Source organism: Gorilla gorilla, chromosome 10 (genome assembly GCF_029281585.2).
Source record: "Gorilla gorilla gorilla isolate KB3781 chromosome 10, NHGRI_mGorGor1-v2.1_pri, whole genome shotgun sequence".
NCBI classification, from domain to species: Eukaryota; Metazoa; Chordata; class Mammalia; order Primates; family Hominidae; genus Gorilla; species Gorilla gorilla.
Window position 1 is genome coordinate 61906048 of NC_073234.2, and position 24527 is coordinate 61930574.

Consider the following 24527-nt stretch of genomic DNA (forward strand, 5'->3'; position numbering starts at 1 on the left):
GTGGTTTTTCCTAAAGAGGATTGGGGTTTTTGCTGTGGTAAAAAGTAATGTGGTAGGAGAAGAGGAGTTTGGAAACAAAAAATTATTAATTTAGAGAAACACCACTCATCTAGGTTATGTGGAACCAGAAAGCCAAAGCTGCTACTACCACGGGCTGTTTTTATAGTCTATGTGCATAGCTACAAGAAATTACAAGAAATTCTTTATTTGTTATAATATCATTTAATATGTATTACAGTACACAATATGATTTCCATGTTTCCCTTTTCTATAATACAGTATCTACAGTTAAGTAGTATTAGATCTAAAACCAATCTTGGAAATTATAGTTTTCCGCCACAGTTGAGGAAGCTGGTGCTCTGAGAGAAGACCACATGATACCTATGGAGTGACAAGTAGTAAAACTCAGGTCTGCTACTGGCCATTCCATTGCTCTTGCCTCATTACCTGGACAGCTCCACATTGATTAGTACATTCCATTACAGCAAACAAACAAAGCTGAAGACTTTATTAAAGAAAAATACCAATATCATAGAGGAGAAAAAATAGTTGCATATTCTTTACTTGACATATTATTTACATGAGATATTTTTGAGGAATACAAAATTCTATTTTAGAAAACCAGGTTTGCAGAAATTCAATCCTTTCTCTATTGTCATTCCTGTTCTTCCTGTTAACCTTTTATTTTAATGAACTGGAAAGAGTTAGACTTAGGGGATCTGGACTTGGGCTTGGCTTTATCTCTAATAAATAGATGAACTTGTTTTTACCTCTATTTTACCTCTATTGACCTGAGGTTTTTTTTTTTTTTTTTTTTTTTTTTGTAAATTTCAGAAAATAAGGCTATGAGACCAGATTCCTTTAAAATCTGTTCCTTGACCTGTCTTGATCATTTTATATTTTTCTCTTTTCTTTTTTTTTTTGAGACGGATTCTCACTTACTCTGTCGCCCAGGCTGGAGTGCAGTGGTGCTGTCTTGGCTCACTGCAACCTTCACCTCCTGGGTTCAAGCAGTTCTCCTGCCTCTGCCTCTTGAGTAGCTGGGATTACAGGCTGCACCACCATGTTGGGCTAATTTTTCTATTTTTAGCAGAGACCAGGTTTCACCATGTTGGCCAGGCTGGTCTGAAACTCCTGACCTCAAGCTATCGGCCTCCCTAAGTCCTGGGATTACAGGCATGTCACTGTGCCTGGCCTCATTTTATATTTTTCATCTGTGGTTGTCTTGCCTTTCTTCCTTAAACTGCTTCTCTTTCTCCATGGCAAGTAGGGAATCTCTTTAAAAACTTTGGTACAGTAAGTGAGTGGTGTATATTCCAGAATAGTCTGTCCAGTTTATAGAGCCTATAGAATAGGACTAGATTTTGGTTTGTTCTGTTATGAACATATCTTCATATTTACTTTTCTTCTTTGAAAACAGATTTTGAAATTTGAGAGAGAAGACAGATAGGATGGTGTTGGATTCAAGTGGATGTGTGAGGATGTGGCGTGGGTGTAGTGCAGTGGTCTTCCAGTGGAGGAAAGGCAACTCATAATAATTCACTAAGTTTTGGAGAGAAGATATTAGAACTTTCACTTATATTCATTTTTAATTTATTTCTTTTTAAAATTCTGCTTTTCTATACACAGTCAACTCTCCATATTCAGGGGTTCCACAACCATAGATTCAACTGACTGTGGATTGAAAATATTCAGAAAAATAATGGATTGTTACATCTGTACTGGATATGTACAGACTTTCTTTTCTTATTATTCTCTAAATAATGCAGTATAACAACTATTTACGTAGCATTAACATTGTATTAGGTATTATAAGTGATCTGGAGATGATTTAAAGTATACAGGAGAATAAGCGTGTAAGTTATATGCAAATACTACATAATTTTATGTCAGGGACTTGAACATCTGTGGATTTTGGTATCCATGGGGAGTTGTGAAACCAATCTTTCATGGATACTGAGAGATGACAGTATTTCAATATATGACAAATCAATATAGTAGAACATGAATATTATTTATAAATGAATATATATATACATATATATTGTGGGAATATGCTTAACATGTTACACTGATAGAACATAATGGTCAAATAGGTTCAGAAACCACTGGTGAAGAGTTAGCAAAAAAGACGAGTCAAGGGCGTCAAGACATTAAGATAAATAAATGTCCTTGCTTTTTTATTTTTCCATACTATCATCACTGGAAATAAGAGAAAAAAATCTAAAACAATAATAATAGCAAATAGCATTTTGGTAGCAGAATTTATTGGACTGAGTGTCTACCTCTTACAGAGTAGAGGAAAAGTATCCACTTGGGTAAGTATCTAATTTTAAGATGGATTTTACTTTGTTCATGATTTTGGGGGATTGTTAAGTAACTCATTGGGATTAAGAAAGTCATCTCATGTACTGAAATTGATTCATTATAATTCAATTTATTTAAACTTTTCAACTGAATAAGCATTAGGTAATTACATGAGAGTTTTAAAAAAGATTTGGCCAAGAGTTTTTAAGTCCTATTTTTTGAGAGGTTTTTTTTTTGCCATTTATTTTATTTTTTTCTTTTCTGATTATTTCTCACAGAATAAGACCACAGCTTGCCAAAGAGAAGATTGAAGGATGCCATATTTGTACATCTGTCACACCAGGAGAGCCTCAGGTCTTCCTAGGGAAAGATAAGGCTTTTACTTTTGACTATGTGTTTGACATTGACTCCCAGCAAGAGCAGATCTACATTCAATGTATAGAAAAACTAATTGAAGGTTGCTTTGAAGGATACAATGCTACAGTTTTTGCTTATGGACAAGTAAGTGCCATATTATTTTCATAGGAGTTGAAACTTTTCAGAAATGTTAATTCAGTTGCGCTTTCATTTTTGTTTCTTAAGGTTATGTTAAGGTTGAACACTAATCTTTCTCTGTTCTTTTGTTTAGACTGGAGCCGGTAAAACATACACAATGGGAACAGGATTTGATGTTAACATTGTTGAGGAAGAACTGGGTATTATTTCTCGAGCTGTTAAACACCTTTTTAAGAGTATTGAAGAAAAAAAACACATAGCAGTTAAAAATGGGCTTCCTGCTCCAGATTTTAAAGTGAATGCCCAATTCTTAGAGGTAATAATCCAATTTTGGCATTAATTTCTTTTAAATTTTGTTCTTATAGACTGTGTTTATGATTTTATACTGTTGGCTTCAAGTATAGTGCTTTGAAGATAGTACTCAATAAATGTTGTTTGAGTAAATTAACATTAGATAGTAGAAATAACTTTTCCTTACTTGTAGGAAGTGATGTTTGAGTTTAAGATTATAAACACTTGACCAATGTCCATAGAATAAAAGAACAATTAATATTGTTTATTTAAGAACCCCCCCTTTTTTTTGGAGATAAGAGTCTCATTCTGTCACCCAGGTTGGAGTGTAATGGCACCATTTTGGCTCACTGCAGCCCCTGCCTCCTGGGTTCAAGTGATTCTTGTGCCTCAGCCTCCTGAGTACCTGGGACTACAGGCATGCACCACCACACCTGGCTAATTTTTTGTAGTTTTAGTAGAGATGGGGTTTCGCCATGTTGCCCAGGCTGGTCTTGAACTCCTGGCCTCAAGCTATTCACTCGCCTCTGCCTCCCAAAGTGCTGGGTTACAGGTATGAGCCCAGCCAGGAACTTATTTTTATCAATAGATAAAGGTTAATTACTGTTGTAATTTAGACAGGCTTACAAAGTGGTGGGAACTTAATGACTAAGGCCAAAAGTAGGGGAAGTATGTGAGAAATAATAGGTCTGAGGTTGTAGCACTTATCTGGCTGAAGAAATTGTTATCCTTGCATAGGTAGACAGATGTTTTGATATAATGTCCAAAGGTTGTGGTGGATTTGGATTAATTTAGGCTGTCTAGCATAGTAGAAGGAAAGTAACACTAAGAGGACATCTAGGATTTGAGCAGTATTGCACTTTGGTGGACAATGGCATAATTCTAGGTTCTTGGTGCAAAGAGAATTTAGTCTAAATTACCTGATCCATGAGCTAATCATTTTCATCATTGATGAAACATTTTCCTCAGCCTTATGTAGCACAACATAGAAAAATTAGTATCAGTTTTTTTTTTTACTGCTGGTTTTAATGGATATCCTTATTTAGTAAAAACCAAAGAGAATATAACTATGTATTCCTAAGGAAAGTAAATGATGGTAGAAAAAGAAAAGAAACAGTGTTATTCCATCTTCCCTTTCACCCTCCAAAATGTTGTCAGGCATTGTAACTTTAAAACATATTGATAGAAAAATAGGTGTGTGTATTCTCTTCTAAGGAGGTATCTGGGTTTTTTCAGCCACTATTGATACAGGAACACTAATATTGTTACTGACCTTGCAAACATGCTAAGTGTTAATTTTTCAACATGTGAAGAAAGGTTTCAGGGCAACAGGAAATATGTTTTTAGCTCAAGTAGTAAAAATTCTTTAAATATTCTGAAGCTTAAGATTTGTCCACATTTATCACATGTTTCTAGGGTTTGCTTGTATTTGTAAATATTTGATTATCTCTTGCAAAGGATTAGTAGATCATTTTAGCTAGTCCTCAACCCATTAGTCATGATTAAGTCACTGTTTTTACTTTTGTAAATAAATCTGGCATTTACTTATAATTGTTATAATAATAGCCTCATTCATTTTAATGTGTTATTTTGAAAAAATATGTCATTTTGAAATACTTTAAAAATCTGTATGAAGGAATCATTATGTAATGTGTTGTTATGACAACTACCCAGACAATTTCTGCTAAAATTAGATTTCTAATATTTTTTTGATAGCTCTATAATGAAGAGGTCCTTGACTTATTTGATACCACTCGTGATATTGATGCAAAAAGTAAAAAATCAAATATAAGAATTCATGAAGATTCAACTGGAGGAATTTATACTGTGGGCGTTACAACACGTACTGTGAATACAGAATCAGAGGTAATATTTATATTGTAGTTAAAACAGAGCATAGCTGGCTTTATTTAAATAGTGAGCTTTGCTGATAGTCTGCTTAAGATCAAGATATGAAATTTATATCCTAAAGCATGACATGGAATTAAGATCTTGTCTTCTTTCCTCACATTTTAAAAATCAGAATATTAGTATAAAAATATCAGGATTATTATAAAGTCAGCATATTTGTCATAGCATCAAAAGAATCTAAGGCAATTTATGAACAGTTTTCATTCACAGCTAGAGAAAGAGGGTTAGACAATTGATGGTGAAGAATGAGACCACAATCCTTTTGTACTTTTTGCTTTAACCTATGTAGAACTGTATCATGGCTCCTAGAGGGAGATTGTTGAGAAAAATTACAAAAAATAATTTTAATGGAATATAGAGAAGAGTCTGAATAATTCAAGTTATTGCTCAGTTTGTACCAAACTGTTCTACTATAACAGTTTTGGAATGGAAGCTGCAAATGTCAGCAAATGGCAAACAATGGAATCTCAGTGTTTTCTTCTATTTAAAAAATAATACACTATTATACTGAGAAGTCCATCTCAAAAAGTGCCTGTAACTAAACTAATAATATGAAATTCCACATCTTTTATATCCCTTAACATGGTGGGTTTTAGCCATTACCTCAGACTTTGGATTGTATAGTATCTTGTTTATTGTTCAAGTAAAGTCCTTTGTTTCTTCCCCTTTTTCAGATGATGCAGTGTTTGAAGTTGGGTGCTTTATCCAGGACAACTGCCAGTACCCAGATGAATGTTCAGAGCTCTCGTTCACATGCCATTTTTACCATTCATGTGTGTCAAACCAGAGTGTGTCCCCAAATAGATGCTGTGAGTTATTAATTCTAATTTCTTAAACTTTCAATTTTTATCTCCCTAAAACCACATGAATTCTCTGAGAATATATTTGAGCCAAATTCAGTTCATTTAGTCATTCCTTTTTCTAATTTCCTTTTCTGATCCTAGTTAAGTTGAAGCTGGTCAGCCATGTAAGATTTTGAAATAAAAAATTGTATAAATGTCTGAAAAACCAAAAAGCATGCTGTGGCCATATGTTGTTGGATGTCATCACCTGAGACCTTTTGCTTTTGAGGATTATATGCTGTAGGTTTCCCTTCATTAGCATAAGCAAAGCCTCAGTTGATAATAGTTGAGTTCTGACCATCCAGGCTTTTTCTGACTTTAAATTTCTAATTGCCAGCAGACATTTTTGAATTTATTTGGCTTTATGCCTGTTTCTTTGGTTGTGCCTATATGTGTACATGGGATAAGCGCAAGGTAGGTTAGGAGGATATTTAATGTTACATTAATAAAGTATTTTCAATTATTTTTCTTAATTTCAGGACAACGCAACTGATAATAAAATTATTTCTGAATCAGCACAGATGAATGAATTTGAAACCCTGACTGCAAAGTTCCATTTTGTTGATCTCGCAGGATCAGAAAGACTGAAGCGTACTGGAGCTACAGGCGAGAGGGCAAAAGAAGGCATTTCTATCAACTGTGGACTTGTAAGATTAAGGCTTTGTGCTGAGAATATATCAGAGCTTTTCTATTGTCCTTTTGTCTTTTGTAATTTATAATATCCGTATGGAAATCCTTCAGACACTGAACCAAGAAATGAAAATTATAGAACAGTTATTAGTAATGCACTGAATCTCCAGTCTCCTCATGTTGTAGGCTTTTTTCTGTTTTTATATATTACAGATTTTCTTCATGTGTATAAATTTAGTTGTACTAAAATTTATATGTGCAGAAAATTATAGATATACAAATTATTTGAAAAATTCTTTCCACATTTAACAATATACTGTCAAAATCAACTTATTTATTTTTGTCTTTTATTTTTTTAAAACAGGGTCTCACCCTATCACCCACTCTCCTGGAGTACAGTGGTGCGATCATGGCTCACTGCAGCCTTGACCTCACGGGCTCAATTGATCTTCCCACTTCATAGAAGCTGGGACCACAGGCGAGTGCCACCACACCCAGATAATTTTTGTATTTTTTGTAGAGATGGGGTTTTGCCACATTGCCCAGGCTAGTCTCAAACTTCTGGGCTCATGCGATTCACTCACCTCAACCTCCCAAAGTGCTGGGATTACAGGCACGAGCCACTGCGCTTGGCCCAAAATTTAATACTAAGTTATTTCATGGGTGAAGACCTTCAAAGTAGCCTTTTGATAACATTTTGTGACAGTCACTTTATTGACTTTGGAAATTGTAATTTTTTTTAGTAATGATTGTTTCAAAATGATAATTTTTCTAGATTATATTAAGAATTAACTTTAATACCATGCCACCTAGTGGCATTTTGATTGGAAAACTCCTTGTGATTTAGTTAGCATAAAGCTTCATTACATGGAAGGAAATATTTTAGAGCAAAGTTTTGTGTTTTAAATTTGTTCTTATTATCTTCATTACAAAACTGGATATTTGTACCTGCACAAATGTAATGACATCCCTAAATTTCTGCGACACCAATAGCATCAGAGTTGTAACCACCCAAGGGATTCTTTTTGCCTGCTGCCCAGATAGAGCTAATTTATCAAGACAGGGGAATTGCAATAGAGAAAAAGTTTAATGCACACAGAGCCAGCTAAATGGAAGACTGGAGTTTTATTACTCAAATTAGTCTCTCCAACAATTCAGAGACTGCAGTTTTTAAAGTATAATTTGGTGAATGAGGGGGCTAAGGGAGTGGGGAGTGGAAGTTAAATCATATGGGGTCTAAGTGGATTCTTCTTGCTGTCTTCTGTTCCTGGGTGGGATTACAGAACTGCTTGAGCCAGATTACCAGTCTGCATGGTGCCAGCTAGGTGCATCAGAATGCAGGGTCTAAAAAAATATCCAAACACCAATCTTAGGTTTTACAATAGTCATCTTATCCATAGGAGCAATTGGGGAGGCTAGGAATCTCGTGGCCTCTAGCTGCATGACTCTTAAATCATAATTTCTAATAATCTTGTGGCTAATTTGTTAGTTTTACAAAGGCATGCTGGTCCCCAGGGAAGAAGAAGGTTTGTTTCAGGAAAAGGTTGTTATCATCTTTTCAAAATTCTTTAAACTATAAATTCCTCCTTTAGTTAGCTCAGCGTAGGAATGAACAAGGGCAGTTTAGAGATTAAAGGCAAGATGGAGTGGATTAGGTCAGATTTCCCTCACTGTCATACTTGTCTCACTGATATGAATTTTGCAAAGGCAGTTATAGAGTGTGTGGTGTCTGCTTTCCTCCCATTAATCACCCCCCAATATTTGCTCCTATATGATTATGATCCTTCTATGGGGAAATTATCAACCAAGGCTGATTAGAGAGAGCCAGACCTTCCAACTCCAATACTCATCTTGATGGTCCAACATGTGGGTGAATGTTGTATAAAACGGCATGCCTGGATTCTGGACTTCTTGCATTGTTTTGAGTTTCTTAGGAGATATAATCATGGTGGTATTTACATTTATGTGACAAAAGCCATTGCTTTGTTTTCCTCTTTAGGCTTTTGAAGCATGTTGAGACATATCTAGTAGAGTTTCAGTATTACCATTGCTTATGACAGTAGCTGCTCTGGAAAGGGGGAATGATGAAAAAGTGTGATCCTGTTGCCACTCCCTGCATGATCTATTTTTCCTAACAAAGTCATGGTTATAGATGTTTGCATTACTGATGGCTAGTGTGAACAACGTTTTGGATAATGTTTATCTTGTAGGTGATAATTCAGTGACAGTAGGAAAAACAGCAGGGTGGCAGGAGTGACTACAGAATTCTGTAATTTGACTAGTTTTTAAATAATTGGATGCTAACACATATATTATTGTATTTATTTATTTATTTATTTATTTTGAGGCAGGGTCTCACTCTGTTGCTCAGGCTGGAATGCAATGGTGCAATCCCAGCTCACTGCAACCTCCACCTCCCAGGTTCAAGCTATTCTTCTGCCTCAACCTCCCAAGTAGCTGGGACTACAGGCACACACCACCACGCTTAGCTGATTTTTGTATTTTCAGTAGAGATGGGGTTTCCCCATGTTGGTCAGGTTGGTCTCAAACTCCTCACCTCAGGTGATCCCCCCACCTTGGCCTCCCAAAGTGCTGGGATTACAGGAATGAGCTACCGCACCCAGCCCATCTTATTGTATGTCTAAGGATAGATATACTTGCATAGGAATACCTTGTTCAGAGAAATAATACTGATTTTTTTGTTGTGATTAAAGAAGGTTTTCTTTTCCCGTGGGAACTGTATTGCAAAACGAAAATTTGCATCAAACTGTTAAACTAACTAAACATTTTATTTTTACATTGAGTTGAGGAGAAGAATGCGTAACATGAACGGACAATTTTCTGGGGACATAACCTGATGCTCTGATAATTCTAGGGGTAACTAAAGTTGTCAATCTTATTTCTGTTTCAAAGAATTAGTACTATTAGTACTATAGTACTAATATATACATATGATATTATATATAGTACTAATATATATGTACTAAATTTTCAGTGACGTTGGTTACAAATGTAAAACAAAACCAAACACAAATATTCTTAATTATATTATGTCTCTATATTATTCTCTGTAAACTTTCTTTATTTAAAATTGTTATAATTAGTAAATTTGTATCATCTTGCTGTCTTTCTTTCTCTTTCTTTTAGTTGGCACTTGGCAATGTAATAAGTGCCTTGGGAGACAAGAGCAAGAGGGCCACACATGTCCCCTATAGAGATTCCAAGCTAACAAGACTACTACAGGATTCCCTCGGGGGTAATAGGTATGCATAGATGATTATCCTCTACTCAGACTTTTGATTATTCATTATTAAATAAGCTTGTAAGATGATTTATAAGAACTACTTTTATTGCAAAGCAAACTAATAGGATGAGGAACTAATCATTATACTGTTAAGGATCTCAAATGTGTGAATAATTTTGTATGTTATTTCACATAATCCTAGCATCCCTTGAGGTGTAGGTATTATTATTCTATTTTCTAGATAAGGGAAATGAATCTAGAGAGGTTAAGTAATTTATTCAAGGCCACTTAGCTTGTATATGAAGTCAATAGTATGTGGACTTTCTCTCTTATCGTAGCTTCTGTTTTAAGTACTTAGCACAGAATAGAAAGCTAATAAAATTTTGTTGAAAAAGTAAATACTGTTTCCTAAGTAATTACAAAGTAATTTAAATATTATTGGTACTTTTTTTTTTACAAAGTCTTCTAAAAATTCAAAATTTTTTTTATACGTGGAAAAATCTTAATGTCCACTGAATGAAATACAGAGTGTTGGCTGGTTATTAACTTTGCCAATATCACTGACATTCTTGCTTTCTCATACCTTGCATCATTCTGATATGTTTTTTCAGCTTTTTTTTTTATGGTAATGTATTCCCCTCTGTAAACATGTTGGCTTTACAAATGCAAACATTTTTGGCATTTAAATTCAATCACAGCACAATTCAACAAGTTACCAACAACCACAGTGAATCTATTTTACAGTGTTTGCAATAATGTAACATCATATTTACTGAAAAGATTATTAGATGCTATACAACAAAGCTAGTATTTAAACTAGCAAGGTTTCTTTTTGAACAACTGTGTTAGTTCGTTCTTGCACTGCCATAAATACCTGAGACTGGGTAATTTATACAGAAAAGAGGTTTAATTGTCTTACAGTTCTGTAGGCTCTACAGGAAGCATGATTCTGGCAGCTGCTTGGCTTCTAGGGAGGCCACAGGAAACTTACAGTCATGACAAAAGGCAAAGAGGGAGTGAGAACTTTACAGGGCTGGAGCAGGAGGAAGGAGACGGAGGCGCCAAACACTTTTAAACAATCAGATCCCCTGAGAACTCTATCATGAGAACAGTTCCAAGAGGGAAATTTGCCCCCAGCATCTAATCACCTCCCACCAAGGCCCCACCTCCAACACTGGGGATTGCAATTTTACATGAGATTTGTGTGAGGGCACAGATCCAAACCGTATCAACAACTATTATCCAAATAATTTTGGATAATATTAAATCCTTTTAAGTTTATAATCCATTTGGTTTAGAAATAAAGTTCTGTTTTGGCCGGGCGCGGTGGCTCATGCCTGTAATCCCAGCACTTTGGGAGGCCAAGGCGGGCAGATCATGAGGTCAGGAGATCAAGACCATCCTGGCTAACACGGTGAAACCCTGTCTCCACTAAAAATACAAAAAAATTAGCCAGGCGTGGTGGCGGGTGCCTGTAGTCCCAGCTACTCGGGAGGCTGAGGCAGGAGAATTCCGTGAACCCAGGAGGCGGAGCTTGCAGTGAGCGGAGATCGTGCCACTGCACTCCAGCCTGGGAGACAGAGCGAGACTCCGTCTCAAAAAAAAAAGAAAGAAAGTTCTGTTTTGTAGAATACAACATTGCCATTTTTATGTTTCTTCCTTTTATGTACTATTAGCATTTGTCTTAACTCATGTCTCTTCCAGCACATCCTATGTATGGATGCAGTTTTCCTTCCACTATCATGTATTTCTTGTGTTCTATATTTTCAGTTTGATCTTCAGGATCAAGAGGGGTCTTATTATAACAGAATAAAAATTTTCATTTTTTCAGCCAAGTGTAAATTTTTTCGGGTTTTCTAAATTGTAGCTTTTTCCTGTATTTATTTCTTAACTATAAAACAAAGCAGACATGATATATGTCCTCCCCTTACTATTTTAACTCTTGAAAACTTCAATACTTTTGAAAGTTTGCTTACCTTATAAGTGGTCTAAGATATTTTCACTGTGGATCTTGAATTTCTGCTGAGTTTTAGGCTACAGCTAAATAGTCTCATGTTCCTCACCTATTTCCTTAATGGGTGGTAACCCCTCAAAGGAGATGACCCCTTCTAATTCCTTTCTTTGTGTGCCTCAATTTTTGCTTAAAATTTTAGGATTGCATTCCTAGTGCAAAAGCACTGTACTTTGTGTAAGCCTTGGAGAGCAAAATATCTTCACTTTTTGAAGTTTATACAAATTAAACTTAAAAGAAAAATTAGACCAAGGATATTTTTGAAAATAAGCTCCATATGTTTATGTGCATATTTTAGTGTCTTTTAAAAAATTCGAGCTGGTTTTTTTACATTTACAGTGTTTAATAAATATCATAACCAGTTTATGGCAAAAATTCTGGAAAATATACGAAAGTATAAAGCATGAATAAAAATCAGTTATATTTATAGCTGGGCACAGTGGCTCAAACCTGTAATCCCAGTACTTTGAGGCCTAGGTGGGCGGATAACCTGAGGTCACAAGTTCAAGACCAGCCTGGCCAACATGGCAAAACCCCGTTTCTACTAACAGAAACACAAAAATTAGCTGGACATGGTGGTGGGCACCTGTAGTCACAGCTACTTGGGAGGCTGAGGCAGGAGAATCGCTTTAACCCAGGAGGCGGAGGTTGCAGTGAGCTGAGATTGTGCCGCTGCACTCCAGTCTGGGTGACAAGAGTGAGACTCCATCTCAAAAAAAAAAAAAAAATCATATTTCTAATACCTAGAAGTAACTACTGCTAACATTGTGATACATTTTCTTCAAGATGTGTAGTATAACTTAATTTGTAAGAAATATAATATACAATATAATAAAATATTTAAGTGATATAGTTCTCTTTAAAGCAGAATTGTGCTTTTTGTGTGAACTTTTAAAATAAATAGCTTTTTTTAGCTTTATTTTATTTTCTTTGAGTTTTTCATAAATAGAATCATTCTTGAAATTTATATATTTTGGGTTTTGTTTAATATGTGATGTTTTCCCTATACAGTTGATCCTTGCCAGTTACTCTTATTCCTGACTTTCACTATTCTTCTTAAGCCCTTGATCCCAGCACTTCTCAAAATATTTGTTAAAGGCGAGTCCTTCCCTTCTTTCCAATTTGTGGTGGGTTAATATTGTGCATGACCATACAGAGCTTGCCCCATTTGTGACTCACCATGGGAGTTTGAAAACACTCGAACTGATCTATACTCAATGAGAGGAGGTCATTGATTACAGGAAGTTCAAGTGTTGTGGAAGTTTCTAAAGTGCTTACTTGCAATTTCTGCATTACTTTAAACATTTTTTGTAAATAAGTAAGAAATGGATGTATGTACCTGTGCTTACTCAAGGTGTTATGGGTCAAAGAAGGCTAATATAAATTTATTTTCCCCAATTTTACGTAAGTAAAAATAATCTGCAGACTGGTGCTAGACTGGGGACCACACTTCAAGTTGCTCTATTCTCTAATCAGCATCCATAATCCTCACGCTTACTGAATTACTTTATTTTCTTTATCAAAAGAGAAAACTAAAATGGCATGAATTATTTTAACTTTCTGACCCCCAGTAAATATTATGTACACATGACACACATCACAATTGTTAATGACCTAATATTGGTTCAAATGTTGTGTTATATGTTTAGAAGTATGCTGATAAATAAAACTTGATAATCCCTGTCCTTTAGGAATCTAAAGTCTAAGAGTTTTGGGGTCTATAAAATTTCAATATAATAATAATATAATGAATGCAAAAGAGATATCCAAAAGGTGTGAGGAGGCAGAAAGGGTACAGACAAACTGAGGATTTGGTTCTTGGATTAGGTGATACCTTAGTTGATCGTTGAATAATAGTAACAGTAAGGATAAGCAAGAGTTGTAGGAAAAAGGTGTGGAATGGGACAAGGGGTACCTACGAGTACTGTGTTGAGATTATCGTAGAAAGAAAAGATTGGAAGCAGGAGACTAGGAGGCTAAGATTATGATTGATAGGCATTGATTTTTCTACCAGGATAAGTAGACTGCTCCTTAATTGCAGTTCCTGCACATTTTTTAGTTAGTTTGTGAGTGTCTATTAGAATCTCCATGTCTGCTTTATTTACAAACATAACATACAAACATAATGGGGCATACTTAGCATTTCACTATCCTAATCTTTGGTGGCTAAATCAATTTATCATGACCGTAAAGTAATGTTTCCCACTTTTCCTATGTAATCTGGCCAGAAATTGTAATTCTGATCATTCAATCACAAATGACAGTTTATATAATGAAACACAAGAATATACTAAGTACTCTTCTTGTTTCAATGTGATTGGATTTTGTGTACAATTCTTTGCTGGCATCAAAAGTCAGGATACAGGTGATTAAGAATAAAGTTTTAAAATACTGAAAGAATAAAGAATGAAAGAAGTGGTTTTTGATTTTCAGTGTAATGTATTGTAGTCAGTTTAATTTTAGAATTACTGTGTGCACTGCTTCAAATCTTTTTAGCAAAGAGGTAAGAAATAAATGTATGTGCTTATACTTTCTCAAGGTCAAAGGTGAATAATATCAATTTATTTCCCCAAAGTAAACAAAAGCTTTTTCTTAAGATAGTCTTCAAGTACAGGGGCTTTTAAATTTGCTCAATATTTTGGTATCTGGAAGAGAAGATACTATTCAAACGTCAGGAGCTTAAAAATGATTATTTTGGCATTTTAGGTGCTTTTATGTGTAAGCCTAACCATTATTTGTAACTTTCAGCCAAACAATCATGATAGCATGTGTCAGCCCTTCAGACAGAGACTTTATGGAAACGTTAAACACCCTGAAATACGCCAATCGAGCTAGAAATATCAAGAATAAGGTGATGGTCAATCAGGACAGAGCTAGTCAGCAAATCAATGCACTTCGTAGTGAAATCACACGACTTCAGATGGAGCTCATGGAGTACAAAACAGTAAGCTAATGAGTTTGACTTTGCATTTTGTGATACATCTAAGGCTGGCACTTTCTGAACACAATAATGCCTTACACATACGTGTTTCTGGAATCTCTTGGTTGTCATAATAGTGTCCTCCTTCCTTTTGGAGGTAAGAGTCTCTAGTTTTCCTTGTGGACAGCCTTTAACTATGTTCAGTCTAACCTAACAACTGTTTGTTCAAAAGCTTTCCTACCCAAATTTTTTTTTTTTTTTTTTTTTGAGATGGAGTCTCCCTCTGTCACCCAGGCTGGAGTGCAGTGGCGTGATCTCGGCTCACTGCAACTTCCGCCTCCCGGGTTAAATGATTCTCCTGTCTCAGCCTCTTGAGTAGCTGGGATTATAGGCACCCGCCACCACACCTGGCTAATTTTTGCATTTTTATTAGAGATGGGTTTCACCATGTTGGCCAGGCTGGTCTTGAACTCCTGACCTCACGTGATCTGCCCACTTTGGCCTCCCAAAGTGCTGGGATTACAGGTATCAGCCACTGCACCTGGCTAATCAATTTCTTTAGTAACAAATGCATTGTGGAGTGTTCTACTAGAGGCGAAAGGATTTCTTTTGCCTTGGGGTTGGTAAGATGAAAACGCTCTTGGTTAGAGAATTGTATAGTTATAGAGTATCCTTAAGCAAAACTCTTGTGTTTTTAAGGCTCCTCAACCAACAAGGACATTATTTTCCTTTACTAGGGTAAAAGAATAATTGACGAAGAGGGTGTGGAAAGCATCAATGACATGTTTCATGAGAATGCTATGCTACAGACTGAAAATAATAACCTGCGTGTAAGAATTAAAGCCATGCAAGAGACGGTTGACGCATTGAGGTCCAGAATTACACAGCTTGTTAGTGATCAGGCCAACCATGTTCTTGCCAGAGCAGGTATGTGGGTAGGGTGGGATAAGTGAGGGATTAACTTCTGGAGGGCAGGGAACATTCTTTGTGTTCACTAATTACCTAGCATAGTTGAAATAGAAATGCCAGTCTCTGTGTATACAGTCTGTGGTTTTAAGTTAAATACCTAATTTCAAAAAATAATAAATTCTTTTTTCTTTTTTTTTTTAATTTTAATTTTTATTTTTATTATACTTTAAGTTTTAGGGTACATGTGCACATTGTGCAGGTTAGTTACATATGTATACATGTGCCATGCTGGTGCGCTGCACCCACTAACTCGTCATCTAGCATTAGGTATATCTCCCAATGCTATCCCTCCCCCCTCCCCCCACCCCACCACAGTCCCCAGAGTGTGATATTCCCCTTCCTGTGTCCATGTGATCTCATTGTTCAATTCCCACCTATGAGTGAGAATATGCGGTGTTTGGTTTTTTGTTCTTGCGATAGTTTACTGAGAATGATGATTTCCAATTTCATCCATGTCCCTACAAAGGACATGAACTCATCATTTTTTATGGCTGCATAGTATTCCATGGTGTATATGTGCCACATTTTCTTAATCCAGTCTATCATCGTTGGACATTTGGGTTGGTTCCAAGTCTTTGCTATTGTGAATAATGCCGCAATAAACATACGTGTGCATGTGTCTTTATAGCAGCATGATTTATAGTCCTTTGGGTATATACCCAGTAATGGGATGGCTGGGTCAAATGGTATTTCTAGTTCTAGATCCCTGAGGAATCGCCACACTGACTTCCACAATGGTTGAACTAGTTTACAGTCCCACCAACAGTGTAAAAGTGTTCCTATTTCTCCACATCCTCTCCAGCACCTGTTGTTTCCTGACTTTTTAATGATTGCCATTCTAACTGGTGTGAGATGGTATCTCATAGTGGTTTTGATTTGCATTTCTCTGATGGCCAGTGATGATGAGCATTTTTTCATGTGTTTTTTGGCTGCATAAATGTCTTCTTTTGAGAAGTGTCTGTTCATGTCCTTTGCCCACTTTTTGATGGGGTTGTTTGTTTTTTTCTTGTAAATTTGTTTGAGTTCATTGTAGATTCTGGATATTAGCCCTTTGTCAGATGAGTAGGTTGCGAAAATGTTCTCCCATTTTGTAGGTTGCCTGTTCACTCTGATGGTGGTTTCTTTTGCTGTGCAGAAGCTCTTTAGTTTAATTAGATCCCATTTGTCAATTTTGTCTTTTGTTGCCATTGCTTTTGGTGTTTTGGACATGAAGTCCTTGCCCATGCCTATGTCCTGAATGGTAATGCCTAGGTTTTCTTCTAGGGTTTTTATGGTTTTAGGTCTAACGTTTAAATCTTTAATCCATCTTGAATTGATTTTTGTATAAGGTGTAAGGAAGGGATCCAGTTTCAGCTTCCTACATATGGCTAGCCAGTTTTCCCAGCACCATTTATTAAATAGGGAATCCTTTCCCCATTGCTTGTTTTTCTCAGGTTTGTCAAAGATCAGATAGTTGTAGGTATGCGGCATTATTTCTGAGGGCTCTGTTCTGTTCCATTGATCTATATCTCTGTTTTGGTACCAGTACCATGCTGTTTTGGTTACTGTAGCCTTGTAGTATAGTTTGAAGTCAGGTAGTGTGATGCCTCCAGCTTTGTTCTTTTGGCTTAGGATTGACTTGGCGATGCGGGCTCTTTCTTGGTTCCATATAAACTTTAAAGTAGTTTTTTCCAGTTCTGTGAAGAAAGTCATTGGTAGCTTGATGGGGATGGCATTGAATCTGTAAATTACCTTGGGCAGTATGGCCATTTTCACAATATTGATTCTTCCTACCCATGAGCATGGAATGTTCTTCCATTTGTTTGTATCCTCTTTTATTTCCTTGAGCAGTGGTTTGTAGTTCTCCTTGAAGAGGTCCTTCACATCCCTTGTAAGTTGGATTCCTAGGTATTTTATTGTCTTTGAAGCAATTGTGAATGGGAGTTCACTCATGATTTGGCTCTCTGTTTGTCTGTTATTGGTGTATAAGAATGCTTGTGATTTTTGTACATTGATTTTGTATCCTGAGACTTTGCTGAAGTTGCTTATCAGCTTAAGGAGATTTTGGGCTGAGACAATGGGGTTTTCTAGATATACAATCATGTCGTCTGCGAACAGGGACAATTTGACTTCCTCTTTTCCTAATTGAATACCCTTTATTTCCTTCTCCTGCCTAATTGCCCTGGCCAGAACTTCCAACACTATGTTGAATAGGAGTCGTGAGAGAGGGCATCCCTGTCTTGTGCCAGTTTTCAAAGGGAATGCTTCCAGTTTTTGCCCATTCAGTATGATATTGGCTGTGGGTTTGTCATAGATAGCTCTTATTATTTTGAAATACGTCCCGTCAATACCTAATTTATTGAGAGTTTTTAGCATGAAGGGTTGTTGAATTTTGTCAAAGGCTTTTTCTGCATCTATTGAGATAATCATGTGGTTTTTGTCTTTGGCTCTGTTTATATGCTGGATTACATTTATTGATTTGCATATATTGAACCAGCCTTGCATCCCAGGTATGAAGCCCACTTGATCATGGTGGATAAGCTTTTTGATGTGCTGCTGGATTCCGTTTGCCAGTATTTTATTGAGGATTTTTGCATCAATGTTCATCAAGGATATTGGTCTAAAATTCTCTTTTTTTGTTGTGTCTCTGCCCGGCTTTGGTATCAGAATGATGCTGGCCTCATAAAATGAGTTAGGGAGGATTCCCTCTTTTTCTATTGATTGGAATAGTTTCAGAAGGAATGGTACCAGTTCCTCCTCGTACCTCTGGTAGAATTCGGCTGTGAATCCATCTGGTCCTGGACTCTTTTTGGTTGGTAAACTATTGATTATTGCCACAATTTCAGCTCCTGTTATTGGTCTATTCAGAGATTCAACTTCTTCCTGGTTTAGTCTTGGGAGAGTGTATGTGTCGAGGAATTTATCCATTTCTTCTAGATTTTCTAGTTTATTTGCGTAGAGGTGTTTGTAGTATTCTCTGATGGTAGTTTGTATTTCTGTGGGATCGGTGGTGATATCCCCTTTATCATTTTTTATTGTGTCTATTTGATTCTTCTCTCTTTTTTTCTTTATTAGTCTTGCTAGCAGTCTATCAATTTTGTTGATCCTTTCAAAAAACCAGCTCCTGGATTCATTGATTTTTTGAAGGGTTTTTTGTGTCTCTATGTCCTTCAGTTCTGCTCTGATTCTAGTTATTTCTTGCCTTCTGCTAGCTTTTGAATGTGTTTGCTCTTGCTTTTCTAGTTCTTTTAATTGTGATGTTAGGGTGTCAATTTTGGATCTTTCCTGCTTTCTCTTGTGGGCATTTAGTGCTATAAATTTCCCTCTACACACTGCTTTGAATGCATCCCAGAGATTCTGGTATGTTGTGTCTTTGTTCTCATTGGTTTCAAAGAACATCTTTATTTCTGCCTTCATTTCGTTATGTACCCAGTAGTCATTCAGGAGCAGGTTGTTCAGTTTCCATGTAGTTGAGCGGCTTTGAGTGAGATTCTTAATCCTGAGTTCTAGTTTGATTGCACTGTGGTCTGAGAGATAGTTTGTTATAATTTCTGTTCTTTTACATTTGCTGAGGAGAGCTTTACTTCCAACTATGTGGTCAATTTTGGAATAGGTGTGGTGTGGTGCTGAAAAAAATGTATATTCTGTTGATTTGGGGTGGAGAGTTCTGTAGATGTCTATTAGGTCCGCTTGGTGCAGAGCTGAGTTCAATTCCTGGGTATCCTTGTTGACTTTCTGTCTCGTTGATCTGTCTAATGTTGACAGTGGGGTGTTAAAGTCTCCCATTATTAATGTGTGGGAGTCTAAGTCTCTTTGTAGGTCACTCAGGACTTGCTTTATGAATCTGGGTGCTCCTGTATTGGGTGCATATATATTTAGGATAGTTAGCTCTTTTTGTTGAATTGATCCCTTTACCATTATGTAATGGCCTTCTTTGTCTCTTTTGATCTTTGTTGGTTTAAAGTCTGTTTTATCAGAGACTAGGATTGCAACCCCTGCCTTTTTTTGTTTTCCATTTGCTTGGTAGATCTTCCTCCATCCTTTTATTTTGAGCCTATGTGTGTCTCTGCACGTGAGATGGGTTTCCTGAATACAGCACACTGATGGGTCTTGACTCTTTATCCAACTTGCCAGTCTGTGTCTTTTAACTGGAGAATTTAGTCCATTTACATTTAAAGTTAATATTGTTATGTGTGAATTTGATCCTGTCATTATGATGTTAGCTGGTGATTTTGCTCATTAGTTGATGCAGTTTCTTCCTAGTCTCGATGGTCTTTACATTTTGGCATGATTTTGCAGCGGCTGGTACCGGTTGTTCCTTTCCATGTTTAGCGCTTCCTTCAGGAGCTCTTTTAGGGCAGGCCTGGTGGTGACAAAATCTCTCAGCATTTGCTTGTCTGTAAAGTATTTTATTTCTCCTTCACTTATGAAGCTTAGTTTGGCTGGATATGAAATTGTGGGTTGAAAATTCTTTTCTTTAAGAATGTTGAATATTGGCCCCCACTCTCTTTTGGCTTGTAGAGTTTCTGCCGAGAGATCCGCTGTTAGTCTGATGGGCTTCCCTTTGAGGGTAACCCAACCTTTCTCTCTCGCTGCCCTTAACATTTTTTCCTTCATTTCAACTTTGGTGAATCTGACAATTATGTGTCTTGGAGTTGCTCTTCTCGAGGAGTATCTTTGTGGTGTTCTCTGTATTTCCTGAATCTGAACGTTGGCCTGCCTTGCTAGATTGGGGAAGTTCTCCTGGATAATATCCTGCAGAGTGTTTTCCAACTTGGTTCCATTCTCCCCGTCACTTTCAGGTACACCAGTCAGACATAGATTTGGTCTTTTCACATAGTCCCATATTTCTTGGAGGCTTTGCTCATTTCTTTTTATTCTTTTTTCTCTAAACTTCCCTTCTCGCTTCATTTCATTCATTTCATCTTCCATTGCTGATACCCTTTCTTCCAGTTGATCGCATTGGCTCCTGAGGCTTCTGCATTCTTCATGTAGTTCTCGAGCCTTGGTTTTCAGCTCCATCAGCTCCTTTAAGCACTTCTCTGTATTGGTTATTCTAGTTATACATTCTTCTAAATTTTTTTCAAAGTTTTCAACTTCTTTGCCTTTGGTTTGAATGTCCTCCCATAGCTCAGAGTAATTTGATCGTCTGAAGCCTTCTTCTCTCAGCTCGTCAAAGTCATTCTCCATCCAGCTTTGTTCCGTTGCTGGTGAGGAACTGCGTTCCTTTGGAGGAGGAGAGACGCTCTGCGTTTTAGAGTTTCCAGGTTTTCTGTTCTGTTTTTTGCCCATCTTTGTGGTTTTATCTACTTTTGGTCTTTGATGATGGTGATGTACAGATGGGTTTTCGGTGTGGATGTCCTTTCTGTTTGTTAGTTTTCCTTCTAACAGACAGGACCCTCAGCTGCAGGTCTGTTGGAATACCCTGCCGTGTGAGGTGTCAGTGTGCCCCTGCTGGGGGGTGCCTCCCAGTTAGGCTGCTCGGGGGTCAGGGGTCAGGGACCCACTTGAGGAGGCAGTCTGCCGGTTCTCAGATCTCCAGCTGCGTGCTGGGAGAACCACTGCTGTCTTCAAAGCTGTCAGGCAGGGACATTTAAGTCTACAGAGGTTACTGCTGTCTTTTTGTTTGTCTGTGCCCTGCCCCCAGAGGTGGAGCCTACAGTGGCAGGCAGGCCTCCTGGAGCTGTGGTGGGCTCCACCCAGTTCGAGCTTCCGGGCTGCTTTGTTTACCTAAGCAAGCCTGGGCAATGGCGGGCGCCCCTCCCCCAGCCTCGCTGCCGCCTTGCAGTTTGATCTCAGACTGCTGTGCTAGCAATCAGCGAGATTCCGTGGGCGTAGGACCCTCTGAGCCAGGTGTGGGATGTAGTCTCGTGGTGCGCCGTTTTTTAAGCCGGTCTGAAAAGCACAATATTCGGGTGGGAGTGACCCGATTTTCCAGGTGCGTCCGTCACCCCTTTCTTTGACTCGGAAAGGGAACTCCCTGACCCCTTGCGCTTCCCAGGTGAGGCAATGCCTCGCCCTGCTTTGGCTCGCGCACGGTGCGTGCACCCACTGGCCTGCGCCCACTGTCTGGCACTCCCTAGTGAGATGAACCCGGTACCTCAGATGGAAATGCAGAAATCACCCGTCTTCTGCGTCGCTCACGCTGGTAGCTGTAGACGGGAGCTGTTCCTATTCGGCCATCTTGGCTCCTCCCCCCAATAAATTCTTATATAAACAAAATATTCCCTTTGTAATCATATTATCTTGTGATCTGCTCATGTAATAAAGGGTAGAAAATTTGCTGTAAGAATTGTGTTTTAAAAAATTATTGTTTTGTTTCCCGACTTTTTTTTTCTCCTGTTTTGTTGAAGTCTTAATTTGAAGGAAAATTTTTATTTCATATTTTGTCTTTCAGGTGAAGGAAATGAGGAGATTAGTAATATGATTCATAGTTATATAAAAGAAATCGAAGATCTCAGGTATAGTTCATGTTCTGTAACATACAATGCACATGTTTGTTTTGGATTTTGCAATGTTATAATATTTCTATTTGTTGGGCTTAATGTTCAGCAGTTGTCCATGGTGATATTTCAGCCCTTCGGTTAGGTTAACTTTAGGAGACTCTTTACTTACCTTTCCCTTGATGTCATATTCCAAGCTGTTTTCCTCCTTTCTCTTCCCATATTATTCTCCTACTCTTACTGCTATATCCCAATATTGGGTGCTTACCTAACTTGACATGTAAAACAGGCAAAATTTATGTTGCTGAAGTTATCTTTGATGCCTTTCCTTAGTATGCCTCTTCCCCCATCACTTGGGAATAGATCAATATCTACACATCATCTCCAATTTTTTGAATCTCCTGTTCTCTTTTATATCTTCAGCTATTCTTACATGTAAATCATGGCATACCTACTAATTTGCCTGCCCCTCTGTGGTACATCCATTCACATTTCATACAACATGCCACACATACTTGCATATGTCAATACCATGACTGGGGCTGGGGGCAAGCATGACATGAAGAGTTCACACTCTAGGTTGGGCAGCATACATAAATCATCACATGTAGTAAACAGAATGACAAAATTTAGTTAAATGATGCCCATGCTGGTGTAGGAATGTGGAGGGGACTAGACTTGGGGAATAGGGTTGGGAAAGAAGGTTAAGTCAATAATATTTTCAGGTTCCACGGTTTCCCGTGATGACTGAGCTATTTTTTTCTTGAAGGAAAACTCCAGTCAGCTCCATGGGGGAGCATCTAAGTAGTTCAAATCTCACTTCTGCTTACCATTTGCAGAACATAAGCAAACGGGAGGAGATCATCTTTCACAGTTACCCTGTCTTGTATTTGTGTTCTCTTTCTCTTCCTCTGGCTATTCTAGAGGTTCTCAAACTGTGGCAAGTACTATCTCCACTGTTTCTGGCTCCACAAGGCACACTGGATCTCTTAAATGTTTCAAAAAGCAAAAACAAATGAAAACACATCCCGATGTGGCAATATAGTTATTCAAGTATAATTTTACTCTGTGTATGTGTGTGTGTACATATATATTATATATGTTATGCATATAACATGTATATATATATAATTGTTCATGCTTCATGTTTTTGGTAGAGACCTTTGAGGCACTGCATCCTGGTTCTGCTCAGCAACCAACCTGGACTTGCAGTTTCTACCCCGTGTTGACAGTACTGTTTCCTGCCTACTGCTAAAAATTTGTTCTTTGACCAGTCTTTCCTGATTTTGTTGACCCCATCTTTACCACTCCTTGAGACACAACTGATAGCTCTGTTTTTAATTCTTGAAGTTTCTCTTTCTGCTCTTAGGCTGCTTCTCTTTTCTCTTTTATTTCTTTGGCACTTGCCAATTGTTAAGGCCAATTGCCTATACGAGTTCTTATGCTCTCTTTCCTTTCCTCCACTCTGTATTCTAAGTTTGTACCTCATCTTTATGTCACTATTAGGCAAATTGCTTGACTAGTGCTTATTTCCTAGAAAACTACCAGAATCACTTCCACTCCTTCTGGTGGCTAAAAGCAGCATCTAATGTCTTCCTTCTTCAAAGTCTTGAGTTAAGACTATTCCTTCCTTAAGCCATTTAGAGAACAGAGATGACTCATGGGCCCTGAGTTCAGTTGCTGATCAAATCTTTCCTGGTGTAGGTTAATACCTTGTTCCAGATTCTCAACTTGTCTCTGATGGCTCTTTAATTAGGTGTGTCCCACCCCTGGGGAGTAGCCTTCTAGAATGCCAGGATTATAATTTACATATGGGATAAGCATAAATGAACCTTGAATTCAAATTGGATTACCTGGATTGAAATTTAAGCTTCTATTTATTAATAAGGTGTACGACCTTGGGCAAGTTACCTAACATCTCTGAGTTTTAGTTTATTCATCTGTAAGAATGAGATAATACCTGCTAATCTCAGAGAGTTATTATGGGGCTCAAATAAAATAATAGTATATATACGTTCTTAAATATAAAGGTATCATAAAGGTATAAAGTGTTACGAATATTTAGGTCCAAATTCTCACGTTCTGTTTTTACCTGCTAAACCCGACTTCAACCTATATTTCTGTCAAAATTAGATCTTAGGAAGACATTTATTCACAGCTCTTTAAACTTAATGCAAATTTATGTTTGTTTACTGCCATTTGGGAATATTTCTATTTCATCTTATTTTATTGTAAATGAATAGTAGTTACCTTTTAATAAATTTACATGTCACATTACTTGTGAGATAATAATAATCACTAATTAATTAATCCTTGTGTTTTTTGGGGCATGAAAAATTTTGCAGAACATTTTGAAAATATAGGAAAATGTAAGAGAAAATTAAAATCATGTGTATTCCCATTATTCTAAGAACTGATGTTAACATTTTGATCTATCTCTTCAATATTTTTCCAATGAATACTTTAACGCAAATGACACCAGAGT

General features: G+C 37.2%; 1 protein-coding gene across 20 annotated transcripts in view; it reads left to right on the plus strand.

Moving 5' to 3' along the window:
* The window catches only part of KIF21A (kinesin family member 21A), a 156755-nt gene that overhangs the window by 71163 nt on the left and 61065 nt on the right, over positions 1 to 24527 (plus strand). For all 20 annotated transcript variants that reach the window (XM_055359225.2, XM_004052957.4, XM_055359226.2 and 17 more), the window contains exons 2-10: positions 2586 to 2808; positions 2936 to 3118; positions 4810 to 4959; positions 5679 to 5813; positions 6326 to 6493; positions 9624 to 9739; positions 14480 to 14675; positions 15389 to 15578; positions 21997 to 22060. In XM_055359225.2, coding sequence (XP_055215200.1) covers positions 2586 to 2808; positions 2936 to 3118; positions 4810 to 4959; positions 5679 to 5813; positions 6326 to 6493; positions 9624 to 9739; positions 14480 to 14675; positions 15389 to 15578; positions 21997 to 22060 — 1425 coding nt within the window. The remainder of the gene's footprint in view (positions 1 to 2585; positions 2809 to 2935; positions 3119 to 4809; positions 4960 to 5678; positions 5814 to 6325; positions 6494 to 9623; positions 9740 to 14479; positions 14676 to 15388; positions 15579 to 21996; positions 22061 to 24527) is intronic.